Genomic DNA, 14,514 nt, shown 5'->3' on the forward strand with positions numbered 1-14,514 from the left:
CTCCAGTTTACATATAAACTGTTGCCATGGTCAGGCACCCTAAGTCCTCTAAGATATTAGACTGATACAGGCATCTGTGCCTCTAGTTCAGCAGGGACAGGTAATATGCATTGAGTACTTAGGATGTGTCAGGTATAGGGCTAAAACTCTTTACATGCCATGGTAGATTCATTCCTCGTGATAACGTGTTATTAGGTAGCATTAATGTCTCCATTTTCCAGAAGAAAAAATTAGGAAGGCTAAATTACCTGTTCAAGGTCACCAAACCAGCAAATGGCAGAAGCAGGATTCAAACACAAGTCTGGGATCCCAACCAATGTGCTATAATGCTTAAAAATCAGAAGAAGAGTCTTCTTTGAAAATATGTAATTGGAAACTTATCAAGCCCAGCTCCTTTATTATATTTGAAAAAACAGTCTCAGAGAGTCAGGCCTACTGATTCTTCTTGTTTGTGTGGTCTAGATCTAGACATGGTCTTTGTCCCATGCTTTTCTAACTCACCACCTTTTCTCTGCCTTACTAGCATTCCCCATAGGCAGTGAAGGCCCCAAGAAGTCTCTTGGCAGGACTGGTGAAAGTGGCAGTTGATTTGTCAGTATTTTTTGGCCAATAGTGCGCTGGCAACCTCAGTACACGTCTTCCCTCCAACACCGGCCCTACAAGCACACGCGTGCACACACACACACACACACACACACATCCCTCATACAAAGAGAGAGAGAGCAATATTGGCTTCACATCAACTATCTTATCCCAAATCTATTCTTGGTAAAGCCATTTTGGGGCTATGTTAGGGGCCCAATAAAAAATTTCATGGGCAAATCTGTTTCAAAGAGGTTCAGCCTCAGCAGGAGTGTTGTGTTAAGCATTAGACCCACTCTTTCTAGAAACAGGCAAATAAAACTGCATATTGCATTAATATCCCAGAGCCTCTAGGACATAAAACGAGCAAACACCAGTTTGACAAACACTAAGTTCAACATCAAACAGTCTAGCAGAGGAGATGGCTTGCTGATAGGTGTCTTGTTCTAAATGCTGAACACAGGTTTGATTCTGACACATAGTGTAGTGCCTTAGCAGAGCGCTTTCAGAAAATGAACTCAAGATGACAGAGGCGACATAACCTGCCATGGAGAAGCCATCCTGACACTTAAAGCTGCATCCTAATGAGACCCATGGCTATTTATTGACTCTTATGCCCTGGTAGTCAGAAGCCTGTTTCTTTGTTCTTAAAGAAGAAGTATGATCTTTAAAGGAATTATGTAGGTGGAGAGGAAGAGAAAGGCCTAACAACGTCAAGACTTATTTTAAATAATCTGAATAGAATTAATGAGCAAAGAAATTGGAAAAGTTAATTGTGCATCATAACACTCAGCTGTTCCCTCTCATTTTTTAAGGAAGAGGAAACAATGCAAGGGCTACGTGGGAAATAACTAACGTATGCCTATAAAGATGGTCACTTCTCTTGGCTTGGACAGGTTATTCACATCGTACTGGACCCAGCAAGGTCCTCTAGCTGGAAAAGCTTCTAAATGTCACTTCCTATGAGGGCAGCAGCTCTCGTGTAAGCTGAATTTATTTCCATTATAGTCCCTCTTATTCACCAATTTCAATAGCAGCACTATTCACTCCTGTGCAACAATAGAGCATTGATTTCTCAGGGCTGGGAAATTGACATGAACCCTACCAGAGAAAGATCTGCCTTGTTGGTGGGCATCTTATCTGGGAAATTGGGAACTGAATGACCTGGGATCCATTCCCTTCCATAGAGAGGTTTGGAAACCTCACATAGTCTGCGGGACCAGCATAAACTTTGCAGTCGGATAAACTTGGGTTCAAATTCCAGCTCCACCATTTACTTGCTGTGTGTCTTTGAGTATGTTGTATAAGTTCCCTATGCCTCAATTTCTCCTCTGACCATAAAACAGAAAGCTGGTACATACAGAAGAATAGTGCTTGGTATTTAACAAATGCTCAAAAAACATTATATTATCAATACTTTTACCTTGTAGGGTACTAATAATAGTTTTAACAATAATAACAGTAATAATTATTGTGGATATTGAATAGTATTGTGGATCTAAAGCACTCATCACATGATAAATATTGGAAAATATTAGTTTCTGCTTCTCTCCTCAGATTACCTATGCCCACTTATGAATTCTAGAGACATTACAAGTTTTCTTCTATCTATGGAAGAAGCAGGCTCAATATGACTCAAGGCCCTCTGGTTCCATTTTGGGGGGCAAATTTCTCTCTCTCCTACGGGACAAGTCATCATCCAGAAGCAAGGAGAAGTGAAAAAAATATAGGATATGTCAGTTTAGACTTGGCTACGGCAGGCATGGGAACAAGTCAGAAGAGACAGATGTGTTTAACGGCCAATGCATTTGTCCAAAGGAATCATTTTCACTGGCCAGGAGCCCAATTAAACCTGTAAAATGGAAATCCAGAAAATCAGATTAACGAGCCAGTCATTAGTAAGGAAGAGGCCCAGCTAATTCTGTGTTTAGCATGACGGATGGTCCCAGAGCAAATAATTGGATGACATCCATCAAATGTAAAATAAAAGGTGTCACTGAAAGGGAAAGTAGTAATAATCTCTGGGATTTACAGTGCCAGCACATTTGCTTGTAAGGAAGAGAAAAGTTCATCAAAATAGATTAATAGTCGCTAAACTTTATTCCTTCCTTGTGTGATTGCCAGAGAACCACACAAATAATAGCGGAGAGGCAGCAAAGGCACTAGGCTGGTATCATTCCAGCACAGGGAGTGCTAAGGGGGAATGCTAGAACTCCTATTTGGAGATAAGTCCCTGTGACCAGCGGGGACTGGGCAGGGATGGAGTTCTTCTCTACAGCCGCCGTGTAGTCACTAAACAATGGAGAAAATCGAATTCAGAGGCTCTCTGGTTAAGCGAATGAATCACAATTCATTGTTCAGTCAGTAAGTATTGACTTCCTGCCCTATGCCTGCCGTTTTGGAGATGTGCTCATTCCTAGTTAAATTTTTAAGCATAGGCTGGAGCTGTACACTGGCTGGGACAATGAAAGGCTGTATGATGTTGGGCAAATTAGTGACCTTTCTCAGCCTCGTTGTCCTGACCTGTAGAGCATATATATATATATATATATATCTCCTCTACATGTCAGGAATATATATATGTATATGTATATGTATATCTATAAGTGCAAATGAAGTATGGTTTATAAACTGCTTACTGTAGCATCTTCCACGTAATATGTTTTCTCACTGCATGGTAATTACTATTCCTCTGGTTTTTATTACCTCACTTCTCTTCTAAGAAGACATCATTTTTAAGATGCAGTGTCAATGTCATGGCAGATTCTCTGGGAATATGAAGAAACACAAACGTATACACACAAGTCAATTACAGAGATTTACAAAAATTTTTTTAAAGATGTTGGAATTAAGGAAATGTTACAATTGTTGACACGAGTAAGATAAATAGAGGATTTGTCTCAGTCACAGGAGGAGGAGAACAGGTTTAGAGCCAATCTTTACTAGGTTCATGTTTGTCTTATCTTGGGCAAGTCATTCCATATCTTATAGACTCTGCAGGGTTGTCAGTGGGATTAAACTAGATAATTTATGTAAGGGAGGTTCTGGAGCATGGTAGATGAACCCAACTGATGACAGTTTTATCATTATTTTTATCATCATGCATCCCCTAATCGCCTGCCGTGAGACCAGCATTACTTAGTCATCAAGAAATTACCCTTATAATATGACATGGAGGGATCATTATAGGTATATGTACACCACAGGAGTAAATGTTGAAAGTGCTATAGAAATGGAAATAACGAAATTCAGGAGATGAGAGGAGGGAGAAGTTATAATGAATTGGTGGCATCCACAACCCTTCCGTGAACTCCAGGGCCTTACACTGAGGTTTAAAGTATCAGCTGGATTTCTGCAGTACAGAGAGTGGACAGCCAGGACAGAGGCAGAGCTGCGGGAGCCAACTTGATGTCGCTGGGGGATGCTATGGCATCAGAGGTACTGGGGAACCTCTGGGCTCCTTGGGCTTCGTGCAGCCCTTTAATATTTTAGATTATTCCATGGTAGTTCTGAAGTGTAATTCCATCTTCATGCTTTATTTAAGCAGAAACTCTCCCAGGTTGTGTGTGTGAGCTTGTGTGTGTGTGTGTGTGTGAGAGCTGTATATGTGTTTGTGTGTGTGTGTGTGTGTGAAAAAGAGAGAGAGAGAGAATCTGTGCTTGCACAGGGCCATACAGGCATGGCTGGGCTGAGTTCCAGTCAGGTCAGCGGGACCCTATCAAGGGGACCACTCTGTTCTCCTTTGGCCCCTGGTAAGTTAGAAACCCCAAGGGGCCCTGCCTTGCTCTGTGGTGCTGATAAGAAGCCTGGTGGTGCTGTCATCTTGTTCCCTGTGGAGGTGACCGGGTCTTCGGGGGAAATGCTTCTTTTAATTGCTGGCCTCTGGCCAGCATTAGTAACGGGATTCTGACACTGGTCTAATTCACTAAGGGTGAGGTTGGTGAAACTCAGGATGTTCTGTGGAGAGCTGATTTTCAAGCACATGATAGGTGACCAGAGGATATATTTGGGGGTTTAAAAACTTTATCACTGGGTAAAGGGTCTTCTTGGGTGGGGGTGATGCAAATGATTTAGAACTGTGTCAGAGGTGGTGGTCATACAACATGGCGAAGGTTCTAAATGCCACCGAACTGTACACTTTAAAATGGTTAATTTGATGTATGAATTTCGCCTTAATTTTAAAAAGACTTTATTATCACCGTAAACACAAAATTCAGGGCAGTAGCTACATCTCAGAGGGAGGCAGGGGTCAGGACAGACGAGGAGCACAGAGGCATAGAGGTGCATGTCAGTTGGCACTGAAGTTCTTGTTCTGTGCTGCTCCAGGTGTGGCCCCCAGACCAGCAGCATCAGCAGCATCTAGAACTTATTAGCAAAGACAATTCTTGGACCTCATCCCAGACTGATTGAATCAGAGGCTCTGTGGGTGGGGCCCAGCAGTCTGAGTTTTAACAAGCTTTCTGGGCGATTCTGATGCATGCTGAAGTTTAAAAACTACTGATCTAGTTCTTGGGTTTGCAGGTACATTTACATGTGTTGGTTTTATAATTAAAAATAAAACCAAATTAAAGAAGCAAATAAATAGGATCATGCCAGGACTAATGTTGACTGTGCTTAGAACCAAGGGTTATATTTTAATCTGATTCTATGTAGTTGAGATGTATTTAAAAAAGAAAAACAAAAGACTTCTCAGCAACTCATTGGTCTTAATCTGTCAACACCCCACCTCTAAGCCAACACGGAACAATATAGATTCAGAACAGATGTCTTATAAAAAAAAAAAGTCTTGGAATACAAGATAAGAATGATTCTCATTAGAAAATAGAGATATAAGGATAGCAGTGACCATCAGGGGGAAACCAGTCTCTCCTCTTGGTTCACAGCCTAAGACTTTGCACCAAGTTTTTTCCAAGGTTCTGCCTTCACGCTGACTTGAACATCTGTTCTACCTGGCAGCTTGTGGTGCCTGCTTTGTGGGCTTGCGCTCTGCGCAGGTCGAGGGAGAGCCACGGGAAATGCCACCTCTTGGAGTGAGGAGCGACGGGTGGCTTTCAGTAGAGATGTTATACCCCTCCTGCTCCCAGCAGCCGCTGTGGATGGGCACTAGGGTTGGACCAGGGTCAGGGGACTGGCCTGTCTTCAGCAGGAGCCTGGGCTTCCAGTGATTGCTTCCTCAGCACAACAGCCTGCTTGCGACTGTCCTCCTGTTATTTCCTCTGAGCCCGCTATGTTGTCTTCTCCTGTGAATATTAATTTCCCCTGAGTTAGGATAATTGGGCCAAGAGCAGCCATCTGCAGAGCTATGCCATGTTGGTGAGACTTTCCAGCAAGCCCAGGCCAGGGGACCATCTCTTGGAGTGGTTTCCAGGTTCCTCCAAGAATCCATCTGTTGCCAAGTGAGGTTTCAGATGTTGACTCCCCCTGCCATGAGCTAGTAGAACTGAGACTCAGACCTAAGATTTCTGACTTTCAAATCCAGAGTTCTTTCTCTGACTTTTGATACCTTTAATTAACTAGCACATGGAAAGAATCAGTAAATATCTGCTCAATGCGTGGATTTGTAAATAGGAAGGAAAAAAATTGTGCTCAGAGAGGAAGTGAAATTCATTTCAAAGTAATAAGGCTTTGAGCAATAGTAATTGTTCAGATACAAAACAAATTTTCTTTGACAATCATGTCATCGTTGCAGTGGATTAAAAGCTGTTGAAAAAAAAAAGAATATATAGATCATGGGTACAGCAGACATCAGTAGTTTCTCTGTTTTCAGTTGAAAATATTTATTAAATGTGTATGTATTCAGAGCACCGTGACAGAGTACAGAGCCCCTGCTCTCACAGACATTGCCAGCCACAGGGAAAGACTGTTGGAATTGCTGACTTATTGTCTAAGTTCTGTGTCACAGGAGCAACTCAGGGCACTGTGGGGTTGGAGGATCGAAGCCAACGGGGAGTATTCCCTAAAAGGTTGTCACAAACCTACTGTGGCTGTTGATGGAGGGGCTACTGCTTTCCACCTTGTGCCGTGATCTGTAGCCCCATCTGACCTTTTGTGTTTTCCCCACGATACAGGTAACAAGTGGTGGAAGAGCCAGCTACTACGTGTCTTACCGAAGAGAAGCCTTCACTCAGATAAAGCTGCCCAAGTACTCGCTGCCCAAGGTATGCACCTCCTGCTCCCCTGGGTCCTGCCAGATAAAGCAGTGGGGAGAGGCTGCCCTGTTGGGCTGCAGAAGGTTTGATCCCTGCCTGGGAGACAGCTGGCATTCAGCCTGACTTACCACTGCGGGGTTTAGCCTCTGCTGATGTCGCTGAATCTGGGTTCTGTGTTCCTCTCTCAGCAGGGTACACAGGCAAGAGCTTTGATTTCCTATGATTCAAACATCCGATATAATCTTGGGTCATTTCCCAGGACTGGTAATGAAAGGAACACTAGCTTTGCAATCTCTTCTGAGGGCCCCTCCCTTTCACAAGGGCCTTATTGACCAGTAGAGGGCCAGGCTTAGAATGGTCCCAGCAGAAACCATAGATAGTTAGATAGATGATAGATAGATAGATAGATGCGGACAGGTTAGTCTCATGGCTTTCTTGCTTCTCTCTACCTTTTACGCTAAATATAAATGCACTGCCTGTGCTTCCTCTCCCTTCTGCCACTATGAGTAATTAAAAAGGAATAATTTACTATAACATTAATATCAAATCATGGCATTTTAACTCCTGTATTGGAAAATCATAAAGCTTACTCTGTGGGCCTCATCCCCTGTGAACAATGGCTTCTGGGAGGAGACAGGTCTTAGAACCTCGGTGTGAACGTGGGAGGGCTTTAGTTGCATCACCTATTAAGGCTGCGAAGAAGCAAAGTCTCAGGTTGGACGTGTATCAAATGTAATGTTACAAAGGCTTGGATCTCTAAGTTGGTGCTAGGAAACATATCATGAAAGGCGAAATGAGTACAGAGGTAGAAGGGATTATGCGATAAGAAGGTGGATAACATCTACCCCTGGTTGCTTTTATACATTCACCTATTCATATAAGCATGCACATACCCATTCATTCATTTGTTCCTTTGTTTATTCACCCATCGATCTATTCTTTCTTCCATTTAAGTTTTTACTCTGTGCCAGGCACTGAACTAAGCTCTGTGGAGTGGTAAATAAGATACAAACGTTCCCTGCCTTAATGGAGCTTGTATTCTGGTGGAGAAGAGACACTGAACAAGCAACTGTGGGTGTAGGGAGTATTATAGGTACAGAAGTTCAAGGGCCATTGTGACATGATAGTTGGAGCTCACCAAATATGGGTAGAGAAGACGAGTTTCCTAAAGAAAGTGATGCTTAAGATGATTCAAGACAGATAAGGAGTTAACCCTGCAAGCAAGTGTTCGGGAAGCTGGTAGAAAATACATATACTGGCCCGATTTTAAGAGAGAGTATGGTTCATTTAACAAACTGGAAAACCATATTGAGAGACTGGGTTGCAGAGAGAGAGGTGGAGAGGCTGACGAGGTTCGCAGGGACCATGGGAAGTAGCCTCAGGGGCCGTGGGCATTAATTTCTCATTTTCTCTAATGTCTCTGTGATTGGCTTTATAGGCCCATTGTCTAGGACTACGCTTGCAGGATGTACCCATCAGATATTCTAAACCCAAGCAGGAAACAGGTATCCCTGCCTGCAGAAGATGAGGAAGCGGAAGTTTACGATCATGTTCTTTCTAAAGGAGAATGACCCTTAGCAGTAGCCTGGTGATTTCCATGTATTGGCCCAGGAAAAGAGTTTCAGGAACTTTCCAAACCACATTCCCCATGTAGGGCCTATTTTGCCTCTTGTATGTATGCCTGTTTTATGTATTTTTAAACCTCTCAGAAAAGCAAACAGTTTGCTCCCCTGGGCAATGTGGCTGCAGGTGGGGATAAATGAAGCCTGGCGTCAATCACAACCCTAGAACACTCCATCAGTGATTAGCAACCCCATGGCAATTTACTGTGGTAGACTACCCTCCGTGCAGCGCCTTTGATAGAACTTCATCCAGAACAGCTTCTCATTGACATGAGGGCTGTTGTGAAGATAGCTGGATGGTTATCGATCCCCTTCATTCGTCGGCATTGGCCGGGTTTTCATAGCCTGGGCCGAGGAGGTGAGGACAGAGTGGGTGGAGGGAGACTGGTTCTTTCCATCGTTTAAAAATGGAAATGGCTTTTAAGCAAGTTGTTGCCGTTCCACGTTGTGCTGCAGTTGCTGCTGGGCATCTTGCTTAGAAACAGAAACACGGCAGATCTGCCCATCATCACGGCCCTCCCACCTCTGCTCCCAGCTGACTGTTCAGAATACACTCCCCTGGGGCACTCCATGGCTTCCGAGTGTTTTGCAGGGAAGGAGATGAAGGCCATTAATAAAGAGTGACGTTATTAAGAGCAGCAGCCTTGTGCTGAGTCCTCAGTAACCCAGCCCCTGGGCACTGGGCGGGCGCTGAGTCTCAGGCCGATGGCCGTGTAAAGCACGCACCTGCGGAGGGCTTGGAGACAGATGACAGAAGCCATGGCAGCCTCGGGAAAAGGAGATGGAGCTCAAGAGCAGAAACCCAGGGCTTTCATTCCAGCTCTGCCTGCTGCTCATCTGTGAGCCCAGGTCTTCTCATCTGTAGAATGGGCATCATAACACCATTCCATCTGGCAAAGTTGTAAGGATGCAGCAAATGGCTCGTTGCTGGTAAAGTGTAAAGCGCTGGGCAAGTCTAAGCAGCGATTGTGTTCCAGGGGAAATACTACCGACGCTCTTAACCTGTTGGGTGAGTTCCTCGTGGGGTCGTGTCCCAGGCTGCTCCTGCTCTCAGAGTTGCCGGCCTCACTGGACCCCTCTGAGTCTGATAGACCTACTCTTGCCTCTTAGATTCTGGACTTGTTCTTAACTCGCTACTCTGTCATTTCTGCAAGAGAAAAAATTGTTTCCTGTTGGTTGGTTTGTTTCTGTACGGAACTCAGTTTGGCGGTAACAATGTTGAGCTTGACTTGAGCCCCAAGCTCCTGGAAACAGCAACATTTAAGAAATCCCCCCACCCTTTTGTGTTCCTGGATATGGCTTACTGCGAAGACCCCCCCTCCTTCTCTTAAATGTGCCCCGTATTTACCTCTGGCAAGACCAGGTTCCTGTTCTTTGTCTCATAAATGATTCGCTGAACTGTTTGTCCCCACTGACCAATCTGGACAAAATGCCTGCTAATTTGACTGGACCAGACTTAAGTCTGGCTTTTCTCCTTACGAGAATCGCTTGACCCTAAGGAAAACCATTTCCTGTTTAACTACTCACCCCACTCCCTGCAGTTCGTGCTAGCCTTGCTTTACTTCTCCCAATACGAGTAATTCTTTTCTGCCTTCACTCTGAGGTGCTTGCAGATACTTTGATCAGAGTGTTCTCCCTATTCCAATAGTCTTTTCCAATCAACTCTCTCCTTACCTGAGGCTGGGTTTGTTTTTGACAGTAGAATACAGTTAATCCCACTTTGAATAATGAAAGAGAACAGGGGGAAATATGTTTTAGATAATTTATTAAAATGATAATGACAATGATGTTAACCCTTCCTTAATTTCCTTAGGAAAATTGTCCTTAATTTTTACATTTCCCCGAATACTGATTTATCCTTCCTTGCTGTGCCATGGCCTCACTTCTTAAAGAGTTATCTGTAGTTTTAACCTCTTTTCTCACTTTCTATTCACTCTTGAACCTACTGCTAACTGCCCTCAGCTCTCCCACATCCATCTCTCCACTGTCCCATTAAAAATCTGCTAGCCATTGTAACCAGTGGCCACCTGCATGCCAAATCCAATTAGACATCTCTACATCTTTATCTTTTGGGTTTTTTTTTTTTTAAACTCTCTGGAGCATCTGACACTGTTGGGGGAAAAAAATCCACACTTGATACTCTTCCCTTTGGCAGTGTTTTTCTCCTGATTTCCTTTTCTGGATCCCCTTCCCTTGCCATCCTTAAAGTGACGATGTTCCTAAATTCCCGTTGCATTCTTCATGGTTCCTGAGTGACCTCATCCCTTCTCTTCACACTGATGACTCCTATATCCACAGCCCCAGCAGATATCTCTCCATTAAACTCTGAACTATATCGTTAACTGCCTATTCGAGGTACATTCCCTTAAAGAACCCGTTTAACAACGGAGCTCAGAGTCTCTACCTTTTGACCCTTATATCCCCTCCTTTTATTTACTTACTCCATTTATTTACTTACTTACTCCATTTATTTACTCAATGAACTATTGTTGGGTGTCTACCATGTGCTAGATACTCTGGTAAGCACTAAAAATAAAGTGACAAATAAGAGAGACATAGTGTCTGCCATCTGAGGACTCATTATAGTCTAATGAGAGAGGCAGATATCACACAAATAATTATGGAAGTGATTGTTAATTTTGATTGTAATGAATACTCTAAATAAAAAGCAGAAAATTTTGTAATTCAGGTATCTGAGATATTCAAGATATGTCCTTCTCCCTTCTGTAGGTTCTACCTCCTTAATATCTCACAAGTTCATTTCATAGAGTTCTCATAGAGAATCTACTTCTTCAGTTCAGGCCCTTGTGCATTACTGCCTAGATGGTTGCGATGACCTTTTAAGCCTTCTCCCTTCCTTCTAGCATTGCCCCATTTAAATCCCCTCTTCACAATGCTTCCACATTGGATATTATCATGTAATGAACTTGATATCTTCAACAAAATCTATGCATTAATTAACCAACTCTAATCCTCCCTTTCTCCTGCTTCAAATCTTGTGGCAGCTTTGTACTTCCTTCAGGGTAGAACTTCGGTGTGCCATACAGAACCCCTTATGATGTGGCCACTGTCTATCCTCACCTCCCTCAGAGGAAAATTGCCTTCAGGTTATTCCAAGTTCCATACATTCCCTTGAATACTCCACCTGTCTCTCACCTGTAAGCCTTTGTTCACCATTTTCAGTATGTCTATTGTAGTCCTTAGTCAAGTTCACGAAAGGCCACCTAATTTTGTGATGTCTCCACCACCAGATGGGCATATTCTTGAGGTCAGGTTCTACGTTTTGTTCCTGTCTGTATTTATATATGGTGTTTGGCACATGGCAAATGCTTAATAACATAGGTGTTTCTGTAATGAATGAAGTTACATTAGGCCTGAATTACAAGAAAATGTTTCAGTAACACGGAAGTATTTCTACATTGTTCACCTGGGAAGTCATAGGTTAGATTTTCAAAAAGCAACCATGATTCTCCCTAGTGACTGTATTGGGAGGATGTAGGGGGAGTGTTATTTATAATTGTTTTAATAAGGAAGTGACACATGCTTTGGAGTTAAATTAGGGTAGCAAGATGAAAGAAATAAGCTTTATTGTCATTCAGATTCCTATTGGACCATTTTTAACTAATGATGCTTTTCTTTGTCCTGGAAGACTTAATATTCTCATTATTGGTTGACCCCTATTCAACTCTAACACCTATTAGGAGAGAGGGCACATAGTTCAGAGTTTTTCAAAAAGTGATTCCCTAGATTGCATGCACTAGAATCATCTGGAGGGCTTGCTCAGGTGGTAGAATCTAAGGCTCCACAACCAGACATAATGAATCAGAATCTCAGGCATTGGGACCTATGAGTTGGCATGCTATTAGGATCTCCAGGTCATTTTGATACACACCGAATTATACCCCCACTGGTAAGGAGTTTAGCCTCTTTATTCAGATAGTCTTAGGTTCAAATCTTAGTAATATAATTTATTAGCTAAGTGACTTTGATAAATTAAGGATTTCTCAAGTGGACATCCCGTAATTCTATATACTAGAGAGTAGTCTGTCATCCTAGAGCCTGGAATACCTGCTCACCAGGTAACATAGTCCCAGTGCGGGTCTAAACCTAAGATGCACTCACAGCAAATCTGGCTGCCTCTAATCCTGACCATGCCCCAGTGTTTTAAGGTGTTTTTTCCCCCTCACTTCTTTTACATTAGTTTAGTCTAAAATAACTTAGCGCATTCATTTTTATGACCAAAACATCTGGGGAAAGCCAGGCATTTCTGTTGCATTTTTAACAGGTTAAGTGAACTTAATCCATATTTCCTGCAGCTGGTATTTCCCCTCCTACTGGGTTCTTGGGCTTTCATTCCACACCACACAACGTGACTTCATCACATGGTTTTTAAGAGTAAGCCTTATTTCCATTTTCAAGCACCTCAGCAGGAACCTGTAATTCTACAAGGTGTGAAAGCACAAATGAGCAAGTGAGGTCTTAGTCAAGGTGACGTAGGGAGTCCAAGGCTAGAGGCTGAGATCTGACCGAGAATCTCCAATAAAAGATCCAGAACTCACTTTCTCACTTTTGCCCCCTCCCAGCTGTCCAGATGAGTTTGTGTCTTTGTACAATCAGCCTGGAGGAGCTCTCCATGGTTCTGACATTAGAGACATTGCTGCCTCCTTTTTTTTGTTGAAACCATTTCTGGGAAAGGTTGTCAAATAAGGTGAAGGCTAGATCCACCCTAGTTATTTACTTACTGTCACTCCACTTGCCTGTGTCCCTATTACCAGTGTTTTTTGCCACAGTGACAAGGGTGCCTCTCTTTTTGCTTTCCTGGGATGATATTACTCTTTGGCATATACACCTGTATAGTTATACATTTTTAAAATTACTCTTATTTAGTCCGATATCTATCCAGGCTAACATTTCTTCCTGACAGTGTAAGTTCCTTAGGTAATGACTTGAGTTTGTGGTAATCTTTGTACAGTGCCTAGCCACATATGCAAACTGGCTTTTGAAAATGATTTTGAATTCTGAACTATTAGATTTGATTTTAGAAATGACCCAGTCCAGGAATACAAACTAAAGTGGCTTCAGGGACCAAGAAGTTAACATTAATATATAAGGGCAGATCATAGGTATGTAGGGCTAAGACTCCAATGAGTGCTGATTCTACCTAAAATACTACATTTTCAGGTATTTGATAGAGGTTATGGTCAAACCAAACAATTGTGATTCATATTCATTTCATGGGTCATTGGTTTGCAACATCTGATTTAGAGGCTGTATATACAAATAGTTAGAAGCTAACAATTAGGTTAGAGTCATATCACAGAGGTTCAAAACATGGTTTGGCTACTTAACGAGTTATGTAATCTGAAGCAAGTTGGTAAACCTCTGCGTGCCTTAGTTTACTCCTCAGTAAAACAGGAATAATCATACTACCTCCATTGTAGAATTATTGGATTTTTTAATTAATACCTTTAGATGACTTAGAATGTGCCCAAATGTTAGCTATTTTTATTGGTAGCCCAACCTCTTCACTCTTTCAGTGAGAAAATGGAAGCTCAGGGAAACTGATGCATCCAATATCATACAGCTGACTTATAGCAGCGCTTATATTATGACCCAGAACACTAGATTCTAGAGTGAGTATCCTTTCCTGTATATCTGTGGTTTTCGAACATTACTGTATTAGCAGCAGAACCCCCCCTCACCTTTTACTCCTAAAATATTACACAGAACTCCAGGACATAACGGATCTCAGTAGTGCCGCTCTGTTTACAACAGAGTTGGAAGCCCAGAGCCCCACCCATCGGCTATGCCTCTGTGCCACCCTTCTTGCAATCCCCATCTGAAGATTCCAAAGAAAGGTGTGAAAACTGTTACCCTAAAAACTTTGAAATCATAAATGAAGATCTAATGAAGGGATAGGACCTGTCATTTTTGCACGTGTGGGTTTCCCCTTGCAAGGTTGTATGTCTCCGTTAGCAAAGACCAACTTTCAGTTATAAAAATAAAAAATGAAAGTGGATAAATCCCTTGAAGCCATGGAAAATCATACCCACCAAAGCCCCTTACACCCATCTTACTGTCACTTAGCAAGTAACAGAAATCATGAAGCTCATAATTTATAGCCTTGGCCCGACACAGAATTGTTTAACCTTGCCTATAAC

At 42.6% G+C, this 14,514-nt stretch overlaps 1 protein-coding gene across 1 annotated transcript in view; it reads left to right on the forward strand.

Moving 5' to 3' along the window:
* Positions 1 to 14,514, forward strand: part of SORCS3 (sortilin related VPS10 domain containing receptor 3) — a 602,186-nt gene that overhangs the window by 487,941 nt on the left and 99,731 nt on the right. Inside the window, exon 8 of the mRNA XM_068549046.1 lies at positions 6,651 to 6,740. Coding sequence (XP_068405147.1) covers positions 6,651 to 6,740 — 90 coding nt within the window. The remainder of the gene's footprint in view (positions 1 to 6,650; positions 6,741 to 14,514) is intronic.

This window comes from Eschrichtius robustus, chromosome 7 (assembly GCF_028021215.1).
Source record: "Eschrichtius robustus isolate mEscRob2 chromosome 7, mEscRob2.pri, whole genome shotgun sequence".
NCBI classification, from domain to species: Eukaryota; Metazoa; Chordata; class Mammalia; order Artiodactyla; family Eschrichtiidae; genus Eschrichtius; species Eschrichtius robustus.